Source organism: Trachurus japonicus, chromosome 9 (assembly GCF_045865225.1).
Source record: "Trachurus japonicus isolate A0001 chromosome 9, Traja_1.0".
Lineage (NCBI taxonomy): Eukaryota > Metazoa > Chordata > Actinopteri > Carangiformes > Carangidae > Trachurus > Trachurus japonicus.
Genome location: NC_140915.1, coordinates 1372145 through 1395189, shown reverse-complemented (window position 1 = coordinate 1395189; position 23045 = coordinate 1372145). Strand labels below are relative to the sequence as shown.

Genomic DNA, 23045 nt, shown 5'->3' with positions numbered 1-23045 from the left:
GTCAGAAAAAAGAGTCAAAGGAGTCAGAAAAAAGAGTCAAAGGAGTCAGAAGGAAGAGTCAAAGGAGTCAGAAAAATTAGTCAAAGGAGTCAGAAGGAAGAGTCAAAGGAGTCAGAAAAATTAGTCAAAGGAGTCAGAAGGAAGAGTCAAAGGAGTCAGAAAAAAGAGTCAAAGGAGTCAGAAAAATTAGTCAAAGGAGTCAGAAGGAAGAGTCAAAGGAGTCAGAAAAAAGAGTCAAAGGAGTCAGAAAAAAGAGTCAAAGGAGACAGAAGGAAGAGTCAAAGTAGTAAGAAGGAAGAGTCAAAGGAGTCAGAAAAAAGAGTCAAAGGAGTCAGAAAAAAGAGTCAAAGGAGTCAGAAAAAAGAGTCAAAGGAGACAGAAGGAAGAGTCAAAGTAGTAAGAAGGACGAGTCAAAGGAGTCAGAAAAAAGAGTCAAAGGAGTCAGAAAAAAGAATCAAACGAGACAGAAAAAAGAGTCAAAGGAGTCAGAAAAAAGAGTCAAAGGAGTCAGAAAAAAGAGTCAAAGGAGTCAGAAAAAAGAGTCAAAGGAAACAGAAGGAAGAGTCAAAGGAGTCAGAGGAAGAGTCAAAGGAGTCAGAGGAAGAGTCAAAGGAGTCAGAGGAGGAGTCAGAAAAAAGAGTCAAACGAGACAGAAAAAAGAGTCAGAGGAGTCAGAGGAAGAGTCAAAGGAGTCAGAAAAAAGAGTCAAAGGAGTCAGAAAAAAGAGTCAAAGGAAACAGAAGGAAGAGTCAAAGGAGTCAGAGGAAGAGTCAAAGGAGTCAGAGGAGGAGTCAGAAAAAAGAGTCAAACGAGACAGAAAAAAGAGTCAGAGGAGTCAGAGGAAGAGTCAAAGGAGTCAGAAAAAAGAGTCAAAGGAGACAGAAGGAAGAGTCAAAGTAGTAAGAAGGAAGAGTCAAAGGAGACAGCAGAAAAAAGAGTCAAAGGAGTCAGAAAAAAGAGTCAGAGAAGTCAGAGGAAGAGTCAAAGGAGTCAGAAAAAAGAGTCAAAGGAGACAGAAGGAAGAGTCAAAGTAGTAAGAAGGAAGAGTCAAAGGAGACAGCAGAAAAAAGAGTCAAAGGAGTCAGAAAAAAGAGTCAGAGAAGTCAGAGGAAGAGTCAAAGGAGTCAGAAAAAAGAGTCAAAGGAGTCAGAAAAAAGAGTCAAAGGAGTCAGAAGGAAGAGTCAAAGGAGTCAGAGGAAGAGTCAAAGGAGTCAGAGGAAGAGTCAAAGGAGTCAGAGGAGGAGTCAGAAAAAAGAGTCAAAGGAGACAGAAAAAAGAGTCAGAGGAGTCAGAGGAAGAGTCAAAGGAGTCAGAAAAAAGAGTCAAAGGAGACAGAAGGAAGAGTCAAAGTAGTAAGAAGGAAGAGTCAAAGGAGACAGCAGAAAAAAGAGTCAAAGGAGTCAGAAAAAAGAGTCAAAGGAGTCAGAAAAAAGAGTCAAAGGAGTCAGAAAAAAAGAGTCAAAGGAGTCAGAAGGAAGAGTCAAAGGAGACAGCAGAAAAAAGAGTCAAAGGAGTCAGAAAAAAGAGTCAAAGGAGTCAGAAAAAAGAGTCAAAGGAGTCAGAAGGAAGAGTCAAAGGAGTCAGAAGGAAGAGTCAAAGGAGACAGCAGAAAAAAGAGTCAAAGGAGTCAGAAAAAAGAGTCAAAGGAGTCAGAAAAAAGAGTCAAAGGAGTCAGAAGGAAGAGTCAAAGGAGTCAGAAAAAGAGTCAAAGGAGTCAGAAAAAAGAGTCAAAGGAGTCAGAAAAAAGAGTCAAAGGAGTCAGAGGAAGAGTCAAAGGAGTCAGAAAAAAGAGTCAGCGGAAAAAAGGGTCAAAGGAGTCAGCAGAAAAAAGAGTCAAAGGAGTCAGAAAAAAGAGTCAAAGGAGTCAGAGGAAGAGTCAAAGGAGTCAGAGGAAGAGTCAAAGGAGTCAGAAAAAAGAGTCAAAGGAGTCAGAGGAAGAGTCAAAGGAGTCAGAGGAAGAGTCAAAGGAGTCAGAAGGAAGAGTCAAAGGAGACAGCAGAAAAAAGAGTCAAAGGAGTCAGAAAAAAGAGTCAAAGGAGTCAGAAGGAAGAGTCAAAGGAGACAGAAAAAAGAGTCAAAGGAGTCAGAAAAAAGAGTCAAAGGAGTCAGAAAAAAGAGTCAAAGGAGTCAGAAGGAAGAGTCAAAGGAGTCAGAAAAATTAGTCAAAGGAGTCAGAAGGAAGAGTCAAAGGAGTCAGAAAAATTAGTCAAAGGAGTCAGAAGGAAGAGTCAAAGGAGTCAGAAAAAAGAGTCAAAGGAGTCAGAAAAATTAGTCAAAGGAGTCAGAAGGAAGAGTCAAAGGAGTCAGAAAAAAGAGTCAAAGGAGTCAGAAAAAAGAGTCAAAGGAGACAGAAGGAAGAGTCAAAGTAGTAAGAAGGAAGAGTCAAAGGAGTCAGAAAAAAGAGTCAAAGGAGTCAGAAAAAAGAGTCAAAGGAGTCAGAAAAAAGAGTCAAAGGAGACAGAAGGAAGAGTCAAAGTAGTAAGAAGGACGAGTCAAAGGAGTCAGAAAAAAGAGTCAAAGGAGTCAGAAAAAAGAATCAAACGAGACAGAAAAAAGAGTCAAAGGAGTCAGAAAAAAGAGTCAAAGGAGTCAGAAAAAAGAGTCAAAGGAGTCAGAAAAAAGAGTCAAAGGAAACAGAAGGAAGAGTCAAAGGAGTCAGAGGAAGAGTCAAAGGAGTCAGAGGAAGAGTCAAAGGAGTCAGAGGAGGAGTCAGAAAAAAGAGTCAAACGAGACAGAAAAAAGAGTCAGAGGAGTCAGAGGAAGAGTCAAAGGAGTCAGAGAAAAGAGTCAAAGGAGACAGAAGGAAGAGTCAAAGTAGTAAGAAGGAAGAGTCAAAGGAGACAGCAGAAAAAAGAGTCAAAGGAGTCAGAAAAAAGAGTCAAAGGAGTCAGAAAAAAGAGTCAAAGGAGTCAGAAGGAAGAGTCAAAGGAGTCAGAAGGAAGAGTCAAAGGAGACAGCAGAAAAAAGAGTCAAAGGAGTCAGAAAAAAGAGTCAAAGGAGTCAGAAAAAAGAGTCAAAGGAGTCAGAAGGAAGAGTCAAAGGAGTCAGAAAAAGAGTCAAAGGAGTCAGAAAAAAGAGTCAGCGGAAAAAAGGGTCAAAGGAGTCAGCAGAAAAAAGAGTCAAAGGAGTCAGAGGAAGAGTCAAAGGAGTCAGAGGAAGAGTCAAAGGAGTCAGAAAAAAGAGTCAAAGGAGTCAGAGGAAGAGTCAAAGGAGTCAGAAAAATTAGTCAAAGGAGTCAGAAGGAAGAGTCAAAGGAGTCAGAAAAAAGAGTCAAAGGAGTCAGAAAAATTAGTCAAAGGAGTCAGAAGGAAGAGTCAAAGGAGTCAGAAAAAAGAGTCAAAGGAGTCAGAAAAAAGAGTCAAAGGAAACAGAAGGAAGAGTCAAAGGAGTCAGAGGAAGAGTCAAAGGAGTCAGAGGAAGAGTCAAAGGAGTCAGAGGAGGAGTCAGAAAAAAGAGTCAAACGAGACAGAAAAAAGAGTCAAAGGAGTCAGAGGAAGAGTCAAAGGAGTCAGAAAAAAGAGTCAAAGGAGTCAGAAAAAAGAGTCAAAGGAGTAAAAAGGTTGCGCACATCAAGTTTAAAAAAACTGGCCTCAAACATAAACGTGGATAGAAAAGAGAAAACAGGAGACCGCACACTTCAGCTCCCTTGCGTGCAGATTTATTAGCACATCAAAAATAAAAAGACAGTAACGTTTTATTTCGAGCGCACTGCTCTTCTTCAGACTAACTCATTTGTATAAGACGCCCCATTTTTAAACCTTCCCCTGAGGGTCACATGGTTAAGGGAAATACATAAATCAGAACACACCTTGTGCTAAAGTAGAAAAGACATAGTATATAATCTATCAACATACATAGAACTCCATCATAATTTAAATTAGATTAAAGCCCATCAGGCCAAATGGCCGTCATAAAGATCTAGTAAATTAGAGGCGCCTCTTAGTATTAGGATGGCTAATTTTCAAATTGAATACAAGGTTATTGTTTTATATTTATAAATTTCACATTTTTTACCTTTTAATCATGTTTAGAGATTTTAGATTTTAACAAATTTTAGATTTAATCATGTTTTAAAGTTCAAAATGATACTATGTAGTCAAAGAAAAAAAGTGGAAAGGTCAGGGCGTACCACTTTAGTATTCTTTCAGGGGGCTAATAAATCTGCACGTAAGGGAGCTGCAGTGTGCGGTCTCCTCTTTTCTCTTTTCTGCTCACCTGGAGGGACAGGTAGGCGCTGAGCTGGTCGGCTGACACCATCACCATGGTAGCGCCGTGTTGCTCCGCCCCCCTCAGCTCGCGGGGCGTCGGCGCGACGACCACGGAGCGTCCACGCCGACCCACGACGGTGCAGCGCTCCGGCTGCCGGCGGGGGGCGTCTTCAGCGGGGGGCCACTCCACCGGGCAGGAGCTCAGCACCTGAAGCATCTGTTAGTTCAGACACACAGAGTTACTAAGGGTGGGAGAAAAAAATCCATTCACATAAGTATCGCAATATTTTTTTTGACGATTTTTAATAAAAAAGTCTCATATTAATATGGATGAATCTACGTTACGTTATTATTAGTGGTGGTGGAAATGCTGGGCGAGCTGTGACCTGCACATTCACCACGCTATGAGATAATAACACAACGTTACCACACAGAGTTGTTTTAGAGGTAAATTCATGCAAAACCGCTGATGCACGTTGCCTTCAGGGACAGTTTTTCATCATCAGTCTCTGAATTTCCCTCTACAACAACTCTGTGTGGTAACGTTGTGTTATTATCTCATAGCGTGGTGAATGTGCAGGTCACAACTTGTCCACCAGAGCGTTGTGGAGTTGTTGGATTGTGTATTTGATGAGTTTGATGAGGGAAACCAAGAAATCCCATAATGAGCCTCCGTAGCGTAGCTCTGAGCAGCTCGCGGCTCTGCTCCGCCGTTCTAAAAATAGCTTGCACCGACAATTAAAGGTAACGAACCTACTGCTATGACTGTAGGGATTATGGCGATGGGAACAATTTGCCAAAATGTTGAACTATCCCTTTAATAAACAAAACAAAACAAACCTGGTCAGGTGAGTCTGCAGGAATCCAGTCCTGTATGGGAGGGAGGCTGTACTCCTCCTCCTCCTCCTCCTCCTCCTCCTGCTGCTCCTCCTTCTCCTGCTTCAGCACCAGCTTCTCCTTCTCCTCCTCCGGGTCGCTGTCCATGTACGGCACCACCTGCTCCTCCTGCTCCTCCTCGCTGCTCGGCTCCTCCTTGATCTTCACCAGCTTCCTCCGGATGTTCCTCCTCACGGGGGAGCTCTTCTTCCTGGCTGCTCTGCTCCTCCGCGGTTCTTTACTCCTGCTGCTTTTCTGAGGACAGAGAGTCGGATATTTTGAGCTTTGAAAACTTGATTATACACTCAAATGTTTGTCTACTTCACAAAATTATTCATAATGCTCATGCCCCCCCTCTGAAAAAGTTTGTGACACTCTGCTCTGAAAACACAGTACGTCTAACTAGATGTGTTACGAGGGGTGAGTGTAGTAGAACTTCTTTTTCCTGTGTGGCCATGAGTCAGTGGAATGTCCTTCCCACAGAACTTAGTCTATGTACAAATCCTCACACATTCTCCTGCTGGTCAAAGCGCTGGTTACTAAGTAAGCAAGTTTGCACACATTGTTGAGTAATATGTGAGTGTGTGTATGTGTCTGGCTATGAGTGTGGTTATTAGAGGAGGATGATTGTTATCTGTGTATTGTATGTGTTTGTGTTTGAATGTGTGATGAGAGTGAGAGAGAGTGTATGTGCTGTCAGTCCCTATTGTGCACTTTATGATTTGGCGCTCCTGTTTCCCTGCTTTTATTAGTGCATTCTGTCCATTTTTTAAATATTATGGTTATTATGTCCTATTTCAATTAATCTTAATATTGTATCTGTTCCCACTTTACCTGCCCAGGGACTACAGGTGGAAATTAGCAATTGCTGCTATAACCTGGCTCAAAGCATCTCTTCTTGTTTTACAAGATTAATGTTTTTTGTGCATTGTCCCTGTTTTAAATAAATAAATTCATTCATTCATTCATCAATAACATAACATAACGTTAGCGATCAGCTGTTTGGATCAGCGCTGTGTGGAAGAGGCGGAGTGATACACAGCGTCATGGAGTCTGTCTGTCTGTCTGTGTGGAGGAGTACCGAGGAGTGAGTTGGTTAGTTCCACATAAACTAACTTTTTTCCGACCAGCTGATGCATCGTTTATTTCTACTTTAGATCGTAGCTACTCTTGAACTGGTGGATTTGAGACGTAGCTTCTTATATAAAAACCTGTTTGGTGACAGGTAGACCGACTGTTGTATCTATGACGACTGCTGCTGGAGTTTTGTTCGTTGCACTTTGTAAACAAAACATTGAAACTGGGCTCAGCTGTGTAGCCTCCTGCCCCAGACAGCAGCTGTTGTCATGACAACAAAGTAGGGCTGGGCGATATGACGATATCAGATGGTGAAGGATTAGAGCGTGTAGACGATCTGCTAAAGTGCAGAGATCGTAGGATCGTCTGGGGCTCATTCTAGAAACTGCAGTTCTATGCTGATGCACCGATGCACCAGACATTACATCGTCAACCTGAACAACCAATCATAGCGAATTACGGGCAGTGATGCGCTTCTTACCCGCCTCCTTGTTTGTGTGTGTAGCGGTAGCCACATGGAGAACCACGGCTGAAAGCCAAAGCAGGAGTTGGTCGCTTTTTCTAGTTTCACTATCTGTCATCTCTGCCAGTCAGCCCCTCCACATGACGTCTCTCTCGCGTGCGGGTGGACAAACCGATTAATCCAGGCGTGTCTGACCATTGTGACTACTCAGACACACCTGGATTCATCAGTTTGTCCAATAATGTAAGACAGGAAACGAAGGAGCAGCCTTAAGTTCAGGAAGTAGTGGAGCTGTGCATAGAGCCCATTAAAATCTGTTCAGAAAGGCTCTTTGACCTAAATTGTCTGTTTTTCAATTTTCGATTTAAGATCGCGAAAAAATCGAGATCGTTATTTTATTTTTAAAAAATCGTGATATGATATTTTTGCCATATCGCCCACCCCTACCGCAAAGGAAAGGAAAAACAAACACAGTCTGAGTGAAGCGCTGGAGCCGTGGGCCAATAGCCGACCATCACCAACACCGGGAGCCTCGGTGTTATGCTGTTATGCCGGGTGCAACAGGGGCAACAGGGGCAACAGGTGCAACAGGTGCAACAGGTGCAACAGGGGCAACAGGTGCAACAGGTGCAACAGGTGCAACAGGTGCAACAGGGGCAACAGGTGCAACAGGTGTAACAGGTGAGTGTACCTGAGCAGCAGCGAGGGGCAGCTGTCGGCTCAGCTTCCTCCACTCCCTCAGACACTGAGCGTCAAAGCGGTTTGGGATCTCGGCGGCGATCTTCGCCCAACGACCTGCAGCCACGCAATAGAGAGACAAACAGGAAGTGATGTCACAGTTCAGACAGACAGTGGGCGGGGCCTTGAAGTACGAGGCTGTAACTTTAACTGTGACTCACCGACTCCATGTTTGTGGACGAGCTGCAGCAGCAGTTGTCTCTCCTCTTGGTCAAACGCTCCTCTCTTTATTCCATCCTTCAGACAGTCATGATACCTACACACACACACACACACACACACACGTTACCTGAGGAACACACACACATACTCATCAGGGTTCCTACAGCTTAAGCCAAGTTAAATTTAAAACTTTTTAAGACGTTTTTAATGCCACTTGAAATAAAATTCAAGACCGACTTCACATTAAACACAAATGCAATCAACCAAAAACGAAAAGATTATGATATGATCTGCAAACTACCTACTGCTGTAACATGTTATGTCAAATGTCATAAGTAAAAGAATACTATATCAAAATGTAAAAAAGCAAAAACAAAAGAAAAAGATTATGATGAGATCTGATTATGAAAAGATTTTATTCTGTGGGTAATGGGGGCGGGACTAGATCAGCTTTTGCTTCTCCCGCTTTCTCTTTCGGCCATGTGTATTGTATTATTTGAACTAAGATTAGAGAAGTGGGATGATGATGATTTTAATTGACATGCCCCAAATAAACAAATTGATTGATTGATTGATTGATTGATTGATTGAAACACAAATGCAAAAAAAGAAAGAAAAAAACCATCACCACATACATAGAGTTAGGGACAATTTTACCCACTTTCCTATGTGGTCCAAGGTAAAGCAACTGCTACATGAATAAATGGGGGGGGGGGGGGCTATGAGTGAGCGAGTGACATCATTTAACAGCTGTGTAGTTGTGGAGAGGAGATGATAAACTAAAAAGGACACGTTTGCTCGTTCGTATGTTTCCATCCAAAGTGATTCAAATAACTGGGAACTGATGCGCATTAAAAGAAATCTGAGTTCTGTGTGTTTCCATTAAAAGTAACGGACTTTGGTGAAAACTACAAACTCGCACGGGTTTTCCACAGCTGTCCTTTCAAAATAAATGCATAAGACTTCCGAAAAAAAAAAAAAAACTGACTCGGGAGCTGGTGGCGGTGAGAAATTTAGCGTTGACGGCCGCCACTAACTTCTCTATGTCAGAATGTTACCAATTATTTTGAGATTTGAGACTAATTACAACCATAAAATACCACTCACCATGTGTTAACATTTTTAAGACGTTTGAAAAATTGATTTAAGACATTTAATGCCGATTAAGGCCTTGTTTTTAGATTAATGAATTCAATGCCTTTTAAGACTTTTTAAGGATCAGTAAGAACCCTGCTCATGCTGCGTTCATAACAAATCAGAGGTCGGAATTCCCAACTCGAAAATTTGCGACTTCCGACATCATTGCGTTCACGCTGCAGGAACTTGGAAGAAAAAAAAAAACATGGATACCTGAAGGAAGTTTGGCGTATTGTGGATCATCGCTGAATATACACATATAATGTTACAGCCTTGATAACAGTTAAACCTTATTTCCGTCACATACGAGGAACACAATTTCACGTGTGTTATTGTCTTACAAATGTATATTTATTAATGTGAATTGAATGTGTCCTTGGTCTTTTGGTGCTATCGCAAATGTGTGTATTGTCTTACAAATGTATATTTATTAATATGTCTTTGGTATTTTACCTCATTGTTGCTTTTTTCTTAAAGGGATAGTTCACCCTAGAATGATATTTCGCTCATTATCTACTCACCCTCATGTTGACTAAGGGCTGGAAGAAGTTTCAGAGTCCTCCGTCCCTTCTCTGAGTTACAGGGGGTCTTGGCGTAGCAGTGCATTTCAAGGCAACGGTTGTAAAGGGACACCAGAGCTCTTCGTAAAAAAAACACACACAAAAAAACATCCAAATACCTCCATGATGCTCGTATGTAATGTCCGTCTTGTGCTGAAGCCCCAAATTGCGTAATTGTCCCGAAAAAAATTAAATAAGTCTATATTTTAAGCATGTTTGTAGCATTAGCTCTGTGTCTGTTGTCCGGTCTTCCGCTGCCAGCGCGCATGCGCAAGGTTCGCACTGAGACCGACTCGAGTCTCAGTCTGGTTGCGCATGCGCGCTGGCAGCGGAAGACCGGACAACAGACACAGAGCTAATGCTACAAACATGCTTAAAATATAGACTTATTTAATTTTTTTCGGGACAATTACGCAATTTGGGGCTTCAGCACAAGACGGACATTACATACGAGCATCATGGAGGTATTTGGATGTTTTTTTGTGTGTGTTTTTTTACGAAGAGCTCCGGTGTCCCTTTACAACCGTTATATGGACATGCACTGCTACACCAAGACCCCCTGTAACTCAGAGAAGGGACGGAGGACTCTGAAACTTCTTCCAGCCCTTAGTCAACATGAGGGTGAGTAGATAATGAGCGAAATATCATTCTAGGGTGAACTATCCCTTTAAAGGTTGCCTTTTATCATCAGGCAGAGAGACTGGCGATGAAAACTAGCTTTTTTAGCTAACTCTGGTGCATTTACATTTGTTTTTTACAATGTTTTATTAATGTACATTGTCCCTTGTCAAATAAATTAAACTGAAACTGAAACACCATACAACAATCACAGCTTAATATAAACGTATTTCATATCGGCTACTGCAATAATACACAACAAATATGCATTCAAACCTCAACAAAGAACTTCAAATGTCTAAATTCTAACCGTTTAAGACGAGGGCCGCCATGTTTTGATGTTGTCATGACGTCAAGTCTGAAAGTCGGAGCTCTGATGTGATACCTGAGTTTCCCACCTGTAATTTCCCTCCTCAGGACTCACCTGTCTCTACAGGCGCCGTCCGTCCGACCAGGAACCTCAAACCGAATCTTGCACCAGTTCTTCACCCCGTGACGAGAGACGGCCTGAAGCAGCAGCTGAGAGACAGACAGGTGAGAGACAGACAGGTGAGGGGGAGACAGGTGAGGGACAGACAGTCCTGAGTGTCTAAGCTCCGCCCCCTGCCTACCTGGTCCTCCTCTTTGGTCCACGGGCCTTTCTTCAGACTCGGGTCCAACACCTGGTTCCACCTGTAGATCAGCTGAGCAGGGTCCCGCCCCTCCATGAAGTAGCTCACTGAGAGACAGACAGGTAGAGAGACAGACAGGTAGAGAGACAGACAGACAGTAGGGGTGGGAGAAAAAATCGATTCACATAAGGCAAGGCAAGGCAATTTTATCTGTATAGCCCATTTTTACCAACAGTTTGTCTCAAAGGGCTTTACATGGCATCGTAACAACATCCTCTGTCCTTAGACCCTCACATCCACTGAGGAAAAACTCCATAAAAAACCCTTTTAACAGGGAAAACCAGGAGAAAGCTCAGGGTGAGCAACAGAGGAGGGATCATCACCCAGGACAGAGATGTTGTTACATAAATATCGCGATATCTTTTTTGACGATTTTTAAAGCAGTACTAAAGAACTTTCAGTTTTGGTTGAGTTTGGCGGCGCCTGTGGACCAAAGCGGTAGTGTTTTGCCTGAAGGAAGACTCCATTTCCCATGAGCACTAGCGTGAAGCCCTGTAAATATCCTGCATTAAAATTAACAGAAGACATCAAAACTAAGTTTCTGTTTCCAGTGGATCATTTCAAAGTGAAAACACAAACATAATCCATTGCTAAAGTGCCGTTTTGCCTGTTCCCTCCTTGTTGTGACTCGCAAAAGTGAAAGTGAAAGTGAAGTGAGAGCAGGGTTCCTACCATGCTCCTCAAAGCTGCTTAGTGCCAGAGAAAGAGATACAGACCATAATGATACAGACCCCCTCAGGCCACGACAGAGGTGTCATTCAACCTGGTGTAAGTCGATGTACCATCACAAAAGTTATGAAAATATTATATGAAGGTTGAAAAGTTACTTAGTGCTGGTTTAAATAGATTATTTTTTTACAAAAATAGATTTTTAAAAAAAAATTTTTTAAATATTGTGCAATGTGCATTTGTTCGCCTTTTTAACATCCAGAGAGTCCAGGTTTTGAAAAGGGTTTAAGTTCACTTTATAATGGAGTATGTTCATTTATAGGCTGCTACAGTGTTTGTGTGCAGATAAATGTTAAAAACGCTAAAGACTAAAAATCATAGAGAGAATCGGCAATATTGTAGAATCGCAATTTAAATTGAATCGCCATCCAAAAAATCATAGAAGAATCGAATCGGGAGAAAAGCGTATCGTCCCAGCCCTAACAGACAGACAGACAGACAGACAGACAGGTTGTCACGGTGACGTCGTGGTGTGATGTCATTACTCTGCGTGTAGGGGACGAAGTTCCCGATCCTCATCTTGTGGACGAGTTCTCTGAGCTGGTCGTCTTCAGCCTCAGTCCACGAGCCGCGTTTCAACGAGGACGAGACGAAGCGCTGGAACGTCTGCAGACACATGAAGGCTGTCCTCCCCGTCTGAGAGACAGACAGGTAGAGAGACAGACAGGTTAGAGACAGACAGGTAGAGAGACAGACAGGTCAGAGAGACAGACAGGTAGAGAGACAGACAGACAGGTAGAGAGACAGACAGGTTAGAGAGACAGACAGGTTAGAGAGACAGACAGGTTAGAGACAGACAGGTAGAGAGACAGACAGGTAGAGAGACAGACAGGTAGAGACAGACAGGTAGAGAGACAGACAGGTAGAGAGACAGACAGGTAGAGAGACAGACAGGTAGAGAGACAGACAGGTTAGAGAGACAGACAGGTTAGAGACAGACAGGTCAGAGAGACAGACAGACAGGTAGAGAGACAGACAGGTAGAGAGACAGACAGGTTAGAGAGAGACAGGTGAGAGAGACAGACAGGTTAGAGACAGACAGACAGGTAGAGAGACAGACAGGTTAGAGAGACAGACAGGTTAGAGAGACAGACAGGTTAGAGACAGACAGGTAGAGAGACAGACAGGTAGAGAGACAGACAGGTAGAGACAGACAGGTAGAGAGACAGACAGGTAGAGAGACAGACAGGTAGAGAGACAGACAGGTAGAGAGACAGACAGGTTAGAGAGACAGACAGGTTAGAGACAGACAGGTAGAGAGACAGACAGACAGGTAGAGAGACAGACAGGTAGAGAGACAGACAGGTAGAGAGACAGACAGGTTAGAGAGACAGACAGGTAGAGAGACAGACAGGTTAGAGACAGACAGGTAGAGAGACAGACAGGTAGAGAGACAGACAGGTTAGAGAGACAGACAGGTTAGAGACAGACAGGTCAGAGAGACAGACAGGTAGAGAGACAGACAGGTTAGAGACAGACAGGTAGAGAGACAGACAGGTTAGAGAGACAGACAGGTTAGAGACAGACAGGTAGAGAGACAGACAGGTTAGAGACAGACAGGTAGAGAGACAGACAGGTTAGAGAGACAGACAGGTTAGAGACAGACAGGTAGAGAGACAGACAGGTAGAGAGACAGACAGGTTAGAGAGACAGACAGGTTAGAGACAGACAGGTCAGAGAGACAGACAGGTAGAGAGACAGACAGGTCAGAGAGACAGACAGGTTAGAGACAGACAGGTTAGAGACAGACAGGTAGAGAGACAGACAGGTAGAGAGACAGACAGGTAGAGAGACAGACAGGTTAGAGACAGACAGGTAGAGAGACAGACAGGTTAGAGAGACAGACAGGTTAGAGAGACAGACAGGTTAGAGACAGACAGGTAGAGAGACAGACAGGTTAGAGAGACAGACAGGTAGAGAGACAGACAGGTTAGAGAGACAGACAGGTTAGAGAGACAGACAGGTAGAGAGACAGACAGGTAGAGAGACAGACAGGTAGAGAGACAGACAGGTTAGAGACAGACAGGTAGAGAGACAGACAGGTTAGAGAGACAGACAGGTGAGAGACAGACAGGTTAGAGAGACAGACAGGTTAGAGAGACAGACAGGTAGAGAGACAGACAGGTTAGAGACAGACAGGTTAGAGAGACAGACAGGTTAGAGACAGACAGGTAGAGAGACAGACAGACAGGTAGAGAGACAGACAGGTAGAGAGACAGACAGGTTAGAGACAGACAGGTTAGAGAGACAGACAGGTTAGAGACAGACAGGTTAGAGACAGACAGGTTAGAGACAGACAGGTAGAGAGACAGACAGACAGGTAGAGAGACAGACAGGTAGAGAGACAGACAGACAGGTAGAGAGACAGACAGGTTAGAGACAGACAGGTCAGAGAGACAGACAGGTTAGAGACAGACAGGTTAGAGACAGACAGGTTAGAGACAGACAGGTAGAGAGACAGACAGACAGGTAGAGAGACAGACAGGTAGAGAGACAGACAGACAGGTAGAGAGACAGACAGGTTAGAGACAGACAGGTCAGAGAGAGAGATATATATATATATTTTTTTATTTTTTTTACTTATTTATTCTATATTATTACTGATTAATTAAAGCAGAAGTAAGCGATCCGGTGGTTTTGGCTAATGCTGCGTTCCAGGCAGGCTTTTGAAACCGTAAATTACAGCTTCAAGTCACGACTTACGACTTCGTAGCGTTCCAGACAACCCACTCGTGTTTCTCCGACCTGTTTTACCTGTGAAAGTCACTATAACGGCCACTCGTAACTTCTGACCCGTGAACTCGTACCAGATCCAACTGGTACCACTTCACAGGTCGGAAAAATACGAGTTTCCTTGAACGCACCATAACGTCTTGTCAGCAGATGGAGTTAGCAGCCCCCGCCCTCGTCATGGATCTATTGGTCCTCGTCCCTACGTCACCACATTCAGGCGCATCCCTTGGCTGCACACACAGAGAGGACTGCCCCTTTATGCCGTTCTCTCTCCTCATTGGATAAAGGTTGTAGGATACAAGGAAAGTTTTCTCCTGGGCTCAGAGCAGAGCAGAGTGACTGACAGACCCGTGTTTCAGACCAAACACTCTGTAGAAGTGATTGCTGTCGGAAGATACAACTATTTAAGACTTAGATTAACACAAACATTCACCTGACTTCTGCTTTAACCATCTATGTATTTGTTGTTGTATTTGTATTGCTGCGCCAATGCTTTGGCAATATTGTATATCACAGTCATGCCAATAAAGCTAATTGAATTGAAATTGAAATTGAGAGACAGACAGGTCAGAGAGAGACAGACAGGTCTCACCTCCAGCTCCGTAGCGACCTCCTCCCAGTGCGTCTCCTGGTGTTTCCTGCTCAGCTCCTCCAGCTGCTCCACCTCCTCCCGGCTCCACGGACTCTTCCTGACCGACGGGTGGAGGAAGTTCTGCCAGAACCTCTGGATGTCCTCGGCCTCCCGCGTCCCCTCGAACTGAGACGGAGAGACAGGTGAGACAGGTCAGAGAGACAGACAGGTGAGAGACAGAGAGACAGACAGACAGACAGACAGACAGGTGAGAGACACCAGGGTTGTGTCCTAAATCAGTGGTTCTCAAAGTGGGGTTCGGGGACCCCCAGGGGTCCTTGAGAGGGTTCAACGGGGTCTCGAACGTTTTCTTGAAATTTTACCACTTTATTTTTTCAATAAGTACAAAATATTACATTTTTTTTTCAGAAATTTCTCTAAATTGTTTCAAAATTTCACACCATTGGCCCTAATTTGAACGTACATTGACTAAAAAAAGTAACGTTATTCAGTCTCAGAACAAATATTTGTGTATTTCTGGTGTTTGTTTCAAAATGTTGTCCAATGGGGGGTCCGTGGTCTAATTTGTGTCAGTTTAGGGGTCCTTAATCTAAAAAAGTTTGAGAACCACTGTCCTAAATCACTCCCTCATTCCCTCCTCCCTACTCTCTATATAGTGAATTCAATATAGTGACTCACTGGTCAAATGAAAAAACACTTTCTGACACTACTCCACCGCACCATTAATGGCGTATTACGTTGCGTAATTAAAAAGTTCCGACCGCGATCGTAACGGCCGGTGTAGTTACCATGGATACAACCATGGTAGGTAGGTACCAACATAAAAAGAGGAGTAAAGCAATATATTAAGCGGTAATATATATATTTAAGCATCAAAGATGTTCAATCAAACCCACATAGTTTGAAACAACGTTCAAAACACACACAGCCAGTGTCACAACTAAGCATAAAGTCCGCTAGCTTGATGCTAACGTATAATGTAAAACACCATAGACGGGCTAACAGGAATTAGCATCGCTATCCAGAGTCTGTGGTCAGTTTATAACACTTGTTAGGAAATTTGCTCTGACGTTTGTTGTGGGAGTCTGTGGAAGCTGCAACCGGACAACTCTGGCAGCTGGACACATTTACTGAGGCTGCTGCACTACTGCATTTATTTGGTACCGGTCACTACTGCATTTATTTGGTAGCTACACCGGTCACTACTGCATTTATTTGGTAGCTACACCGGTCACTACTGCATTTATTTGGTAGCTACACCGGTCACTACTTCATTTATTTGGTAGCTACACCGGTCACTACTTCATTTATTTGGTAGCTACACCGGTCACTACTTCATTTATTTGGTAGCTACACCGGTCACTACTTCATTTATTTGGTAGCTACACCGGTCACTACTTCATTTATTTGGTAGCTACACCGGTCACTACTGCATTTATTTGGTAGCTACACCGGTCACTACTGCATTTATTTGGTAGCTACACCGGTCACTACTGCATTTATTTGGTAGCTACACCGGTCACTACTGCATTTATTTGGTAGCTACACCGGTCACTACTTCATTTATTTGGTAGCTACACCGGTCACTACTGCATTTATTTGGTAGCTACACCGGTCACTACTGCATTTATTTGGTAGCTACACCGGTCACTACTGCATTTATTTGGTAGCTACACCGGTCACTACTTCATTTATTTGGTAGCTACACCGGTCACTACTGCATTTATTTGGTAGCTACACCGGTCACTACTGCATTTATTTGGTAGCTACACCGGTTGCTGTGGTAACGGCGATCCGTGACTGCAATGCATGATGGGATATCTTGCTCCGGTTAGTGACCATGGGATGTTCACTACATGTGGCGGTGAATTATGGGATAGATTCAGTCACTAGATAGTGAACATTAATAATCACTAAACATTCAGACACCACTACAACAACTGGTCACTAGAGAGAGAGGAGGGGGGGGGACACAACCATGGTGACCTGGGGCCTCTACGATCCCTGGCATCTGATTGGATGATTTTTTTTTTTTTTAATTTACAATTTTTATTCAATGCAAGGTACAGTACACATATGAAACATCCATTACACGTGTTAAAGGAAGTAAATGTAAAGAACGAAGTCTAACAGTGGCGTACTGAGTATTTTCAAAACCACACAGAACAATTTATCACTTTCGAAAGTAGAGGACGATTTTACTGCTCCACATAAACCTCAGCCTTACTGAAGAGCGTGTACAACATATGAGGTACCACGATGAACACACCTGTGTTGCACAGGTAAAAACCAGTTGTTTTTTTGTTTTTGTCCCCCCCCCCTTTTTTCTTAAACCAAAAAAAAACAAAACCAAAGATTCAGTAGACATTTGGTAGTCACTTTCTAGGCACTTTTTAAAAACCCCCTAAAAAAAATAATAATAATATTTTGCTAAGATATAGCATAATACCAACAATGAGAAAATTAAAAATGAATAATAAATAAATGAAAATAAAAGACGACCAAAATCTTAAAAATATGATTTTTTTTTTTCTCTTTTTTTTTTTTTTTTTAAATCAAAAAGACAAAAACAAAACCCAAATAGTTGACATTTGGTAGTCACATGTCTAATACTGTATTATTAACTCTGTAGTGCTTCTTTTTTTTTTTTTTACCCCCAAAACAATAAAATATTTAGTAAGATATGGCACAATACCAGCAATGAAAAAATATCTATATGTATTTTTTTAGTTAAAGCAGATAACAGCGGCACGGCCGTTTCGGCTAATGCTGTGTTCAAGGCAGGCTTTTGAAACCGTAAGTTACAGCTTCAAGTCACAACTACGACTTGGTAGCGTTCCAGGTAACCCGTAGCTCGTGTTTTTACCGTCCTGTTGTCTGTGAAAGTTCCCTATAACGGCCACTCGTAACTTCCGACCCGTGAACTCGTACCAGATCGAACTGGTATGACTTCACAGGAAGGAAAAACACAAAGTACGAGTTTCCTTGAACGCACCATGAGTTAGCAGCCCCCGCCCTTGTCAGGCATCAATTGGTCCTCGTGCTACGTCACCACATTCACGCGCATCCCTTGGCTGCACACACAGCCCTTCATGCCGTTCTCTCCCCTCATTGGATAACACTTGTATCCCACAAGGAAAATTTTCTCCTCGGGTTACAGCAGAGCAGAGTGACGGAGAGACTCGTGTTTAGGCTGAAATACTTCATGTAAGTGATTGCTGACGGAAAATAGGACTATTTAGGACTTATATTAACAAAAACATTCCATTGATATCTGCTTTAACTTCAATAGACCAGAAGAAACATAAGAACTGGGATGTATATTAGAAAAACACAGGTTGATTAGAGAATATCAACACACATGGGAGGTTGAACTAGCAGTAGTAGGCCTATATTCTTTTTGATTGGATGATTTTAAACTTACATCAATGTTGGAGATCTTCTGCCAGTCATGTTCTTCATCTCGATCACCAATCAGCTCCTCCTCCTTCCTCCCTCTGGCCAATCAGAGACAGACAGACAGACCTGTGTTACCATGACAACTGAGGGTTAGGGTTACGCTGCCGTCTCACTGGGACACGTGTCCTCACCTCAGCGTCTCGATGTCTCTCTCCAAACCGTCGATCTGCTCTCTCAGCTGCTGCCTGTCTGTCTCCTTCGCTACCGACAGCTTCTGACTCAGGTAGTCCAACCTGGAGGGACAGAGGGACAGGTATTACATATACATATATACATATATGTTTATAACATGTCTTTAAAGGGACAACCAGGAGTTTCTATTTGGTTATAAAAAGTCTGATATTAATGTGGATGAATCTCCGTTACCACTTGTTAATGGTCCATTTTAGATAAATCTATGGTTTTGTCTCTATGGTTATTTTGTTATTATTAGTGGTGGTGGAAATGCTGGGCGAGCCGACCAGCGTTTCTTTACTTTCGGTTTCGTGGCGAGTCATGAGAATAACGCCGCCGAATCTCCGTTTATGGTGAGGAAACACTTCGCTTTTACAAAACTCCTCGTTGTCCCTTTAACAGCAGCAGCAGCAGTTACTTAGAGAGTTTGGGTTGGACGTGTCTCCTCAGACTGTCTCTGGACACAGAGTGGATGAGCAGAGTCTTCTGCCAGCTCTCCCCTAGACACACAGAGAGACAGACAGGTTAGAGACAGACAGGTAGAGAGACAGACAAGTCAGAGACACAGAGAGTGTAGCTGCGTTTCCAATACAGATTTTCGCAAAATAAAAGTGATATTTCTGAAACTTCGAAAAAGTGCAATTGCTATTTGCAGGTGTTTCCATTGAAAGGTATTTTGCGAATGAGCCATAATGCGTCTTGCGTTTCTATGGTGACGGCACAGCGATCTCAGCTTCTACAGCTGTTTTTAACAAAGACGAAAAACAGCGCTTGATTGGTGAAAGGCAAAACCCGTGTGGCGCTGGCAGCGGTGATGAGGTGCTTGTGTCCACACACCCGTACTGGTTTATGTGACTAGAGGGGACATGTCCCACACACCCGTACTGGTTTATGTGACTAGAGGGGACATGTTCCACACACCCGTACTGGTTTATGTGACTAGAGGGGACATGTCCCACACACCCGTACTGGTTTATGTGACTAGAGGGGACATGTTCCACACACCCGTACTGGTTTATGTGACTAGAGGGGACATGTCCCACACACCCGTACTGGTTTATGTGACTAGAGGGGACATGTTCCACACACCCGTACTGGTTTATGTGACTAGAGGGGACATGTCCCACACACCCGTACTGGTTTATGTGACTAGAGGGGACATGTCCCACACACCCGTACTGGTTTATGTGACTAGAGGGGACATGTTCCACACACCCGTACTGGTTTATGTGACTAGAGGGGACATGTCCCACACACCCGTACTGGTTTATGTGACTAAAGGGGACATGTTCCACACACCCGTACTGGTTTATGTGACTAGAGGGGACATGTTCCACACACCCGTACTGGTTTATGTGACTAGAGGGGACATGTCCCACACACCCGTACTGGTTTATGTGACTAAAGGGGACATGTTCCACACACCCGTACTGGTTTATGTGACTAGAGGGGACATGTCCCACACACCCGTACTGGTTTATGTGACTAGAGGGGACATGTTCCACACACCCGTACTGGTTTATGTGACTAAAGGGGACATGTTCCACACACCCGTACTGGTTTATGTGACTAGAGGGGACATGTTCCACACACCCGTACTGGTTTATGTGACTAGAGGGGACATGTCCCACACACCCGTACTGGTTTATGTGACTAGAGGGGACATGTTCCACACACCCGTACTGGTTTATGTGACTAGAGGGGACATGTCCCACACACCCGTACTGGTTTATGTGACTAGAGGGGACATGTTCCACACACCCGTACTGGTTTATGTGACTAGAGGGGACATGTTCCACACACCCGTACTGGTTTATGTGACTAAAGGGGACATGTTCCACACACCCGTACTGGTTTATGTGACTAGAGGGGACATGTTCCACACACCCGTACTGGTTTATGTGACTAGAGGGGACATGTCCCACACACCCGTACTGGTTTATGTGACTAGAGGGGACATGTTCCACACACCCGTACTGGTTTATGTGACTAGAGGGGACATGTTCCACACACCCGTACTGGTTTATGTGACTAGAGGGGACATGTCCCACACACCCGTACTGGTTTATGTGACTAGAGGGGACATGTTCCACACACCCGTACTGGTTTATGTGACTAGAGGGGACATGTCCCACACACCCGTACTGGTTTATGTGACTAAAGGGGACATGTCCCACACACCCGTACTGGTTTATGTGACTAGAGGGGACATGTTCCACACACCCGTACTGGTTTATGTGACTAGAGGGGACATGTTCCACACACCCGTACTGGTTTATGTGACTAGAGGGGACATGTCCCACACACCCGTACTGGTTTATGTGACTAGAGGGGACATGTTCCACACACCCGTACTGGTTTATGTGACTAGAGGGGACATGTTCCACACACCCGTACTGGTTTATGTGACTAAAGGAGACATGTTCCACACACCCGTACTGGTTTATGTGACTAAAGGGGACATGTTCCACACACCCGTACTGGTTTATGTGACTAAAGGGGACGTGTTCTGTTCCACACACCCGTACTGGTTTATGTGACTAGAGGGGACATGTTCCACACAGCTGTGGACACACACAACTCCGGTGACGTGTAGAAAAGCAAAAAAAGTGTTTCCATTACACTTTTGCGATACACGTTTGTTATCGATGAGTTGGAAAAACCACCTCATGAGAGCGTAAAAACGTTTTAGCGATATTTGAGAGTTTTTTCGAAATGTAGGTGTTTCCATTACCAGTTTTTAATTTCGATATTTAGGTTTTGCGCATTTCAAGCGGAAATGGAAACGCACCTATAGACAGGTAGAGAGACAGACAGGCAGGTAGAGACAGACAGGTAGAGAGACAGACAGGTGGACTCACATCGTTTGACTTTGAGCTTCCTGTCGTCCAGACAACCGGTCATCATGTTGGCCTTGTCCTTGGTCTCCTGATTGGCTGGTGGACCCTGGACACACAGAGACACGCTCTCATTGGTCGCCTGGTCGCCTGGCAACAGTGTGTGTGTGTGTGTGTGTGTGTGTGTGTGTGTGTGTGTGTGTGTGTGTGTGTGTGTGTGAGTCTCACCAGTCCCGTCAGCTTGTCTTTGAAGTAGGGTTTGAGGAAGCGGCCCAGGAACATGGTGATTGGCTGCTGGTAGGAGGAGGGGCCGGGCTGTTCTCTGGCCGACGGCTCTCTGATTGGTCCAGACAGCTGAGTCACTACTTCCTTCTACAGAGAGGACGACATCATCACTACTGACCTGCTGTCTGTGGTTGTGTCTGCCCTGCCCTGCTAAGCCAGACCGAGACTGCAGTAACTACGTGAAAATTCCAAATTGAGTTTTTTGTGAAATTGAAATTGTCAATAAATGTTTTATCTTTGGTAAAATTTTCAGCGGTCAATTTTGCTCAGTTTTAGAGATATGAGGTACAAAATCACACTCAAAACTTGCCTCTTTTTCCCTGTACTTCAGCTGCAGCTACTGCTCTATTACACACTGCTAGCCAGTTACGGTAGCTAGCTAACATTAGCTCCGGCAGGTTAGCACCAGCACATAACTCTTTAGCTAAACACTGGACATTAAATGTTAGCTCACTAAAGGTTGTACTGTCAAATCATTAATAATTTTTGAGGTGGCCAAAGTTAATTAAAGCAGAAGTAAGTGGTCCGGTGGTTTTGGCTAATGCTGCGTTCCAGGCAGGCTTTTGAAATCGTAAATTACAGCTTCAAGTCACGACTTACGACTTTGTAGCGTTCCAGGCAACCCACTCGTGTTTCTCCGACCTGTTTTACCGGTGAAAGTCACTATAACGGCCACTCATAACTTCTGACCCGTGAACTCGTACCAGATCGAACTGGTACCACTTCACAGGTCGGAAAAACACCAGTTACGAGTTTCCTTGAACGCACCATAACAGTCCTTGTCCCTACGTCACCACATTCAGGCGCATCCCTTGGCTGCACACACAGCCCTGCATGCCGTTCTCTCTCCTCATTGGATAAAAACTGTAGGATACGATAAATGTTTTCTCCTGGGCTCAGAGCAGAGCAGAGTGACTGACAGACCCGTGTTTCAGACCAAACACTCTATAGAAGTGATTGCTGTCGGAAGATACAACTATTTAAGACTTAGATCAACACAAATATATCACTTACTTCTGCTTTAAGTAATGAAAGCTGGAAGAAAACAACACTTACTGCACTTTGCCTCAGCATTAGGCTACCTGTCTATCTGTTTAATGAAACCTGGCACCAGAGCGCAGTATCGGCTTTTTAGGGGTCAAATGTAAAATATGTGGTCATATATTTAATTGCATGAATATTACTTAATGAAAACCTGTCAAATCTGTGTATTTTCACTAATCTACCTACAACACATCTGGAAGGCAAATCAAAAAACTTTAAAGCCATTTTTCTCAGTTTCGCTGTTCGTGTAGTTACTGCGGTCTGGCTTAGTAGGGCAGTGTTGTCTGTAGTTGTGTGTCTGTAGTTGTGTGTCTGTGGTTGTGTGTCTGTAGTTGTGTCTGTACCTGTTGTCTGTGGTTGTGTGTCTGTGGTTGTGTGTCTGTACCTGTTGTCTGTGGTTGTGAGTCAGCATGGTCTCCAGCTGCTGCAGCGTCTCCTGAACCACCTGCTGATAAACCAGGTTCATCTGGAGACACGAGTCCACGGACTGAGACAGACCCAGGTCGCTCTGCACAGAGAGAGACACACACACACACACACACACACACACACACACACACACAGAGAGACACACACACACACACACACACAGACAAACAGAGAGACACACACAATAAACTACTGACCCATCAACTGAGGAACCACATCAACTCAACTTGTTTTTTTGTGTGGTCATTCGTCT

At 43.8% G+C, this 23045-nt stretch overlaps 1 protein-coding gene across 1 annotated transcript in view; it reads right to left on the bottom strand.

Annotated features, from left to right (window-relative positions):
- snapc4 (small nuclear RNA activating complex, polypeptide 4) overlaps positions 1-23045 on the bottom strand; it is a 41937-nt gene that overhangs the window by 10338 nt on the left and 8554 nt on the right. The window contains exons 6-19 of the mRNA XM_085787960.1: positions 22749-22871; positions 21263-21406; positions 21059-21143; positions 18616-18697; positions 18155-18256; positions 17989-18061; positions 14565-14729; positions 11725-11875; positions 10451-10557; positions 10264-10358; positions 7524-7618; positions 7316-7419; positions 5049-5339; positions 4216-4425 (exon numbers count right to left, since the gene is read on the bottom strand). Of these exons, the coding sequence (XP_085644086.1) occupies positions 4216-4425; positions 5049-5339; positions 7316-7419; positions 7524-7618; positions 10264-10358; positions 10451-10557; positions 11725-11875; positions 14565-14729; positions 17989-18061; positions 18155-18256; positions 18616-18697; positions 21059-21143; positions 21263-21406; positions 22749-22871 (1827 nt within the window). The remainder of the gene's footprint in view (positions 1-4215; positions 4426-5048; positions 5340-7315; positions 7420-7523; positions 7619-10263; positions 10359-10450; positions 10558-11724; positions 11876-14564; positions 14730-17988; positions 18062-18154; positions 18257-18615; positions 18698-21058; positions 21144-21262; positions 21407-22748; positions 22872-23045) is intronic.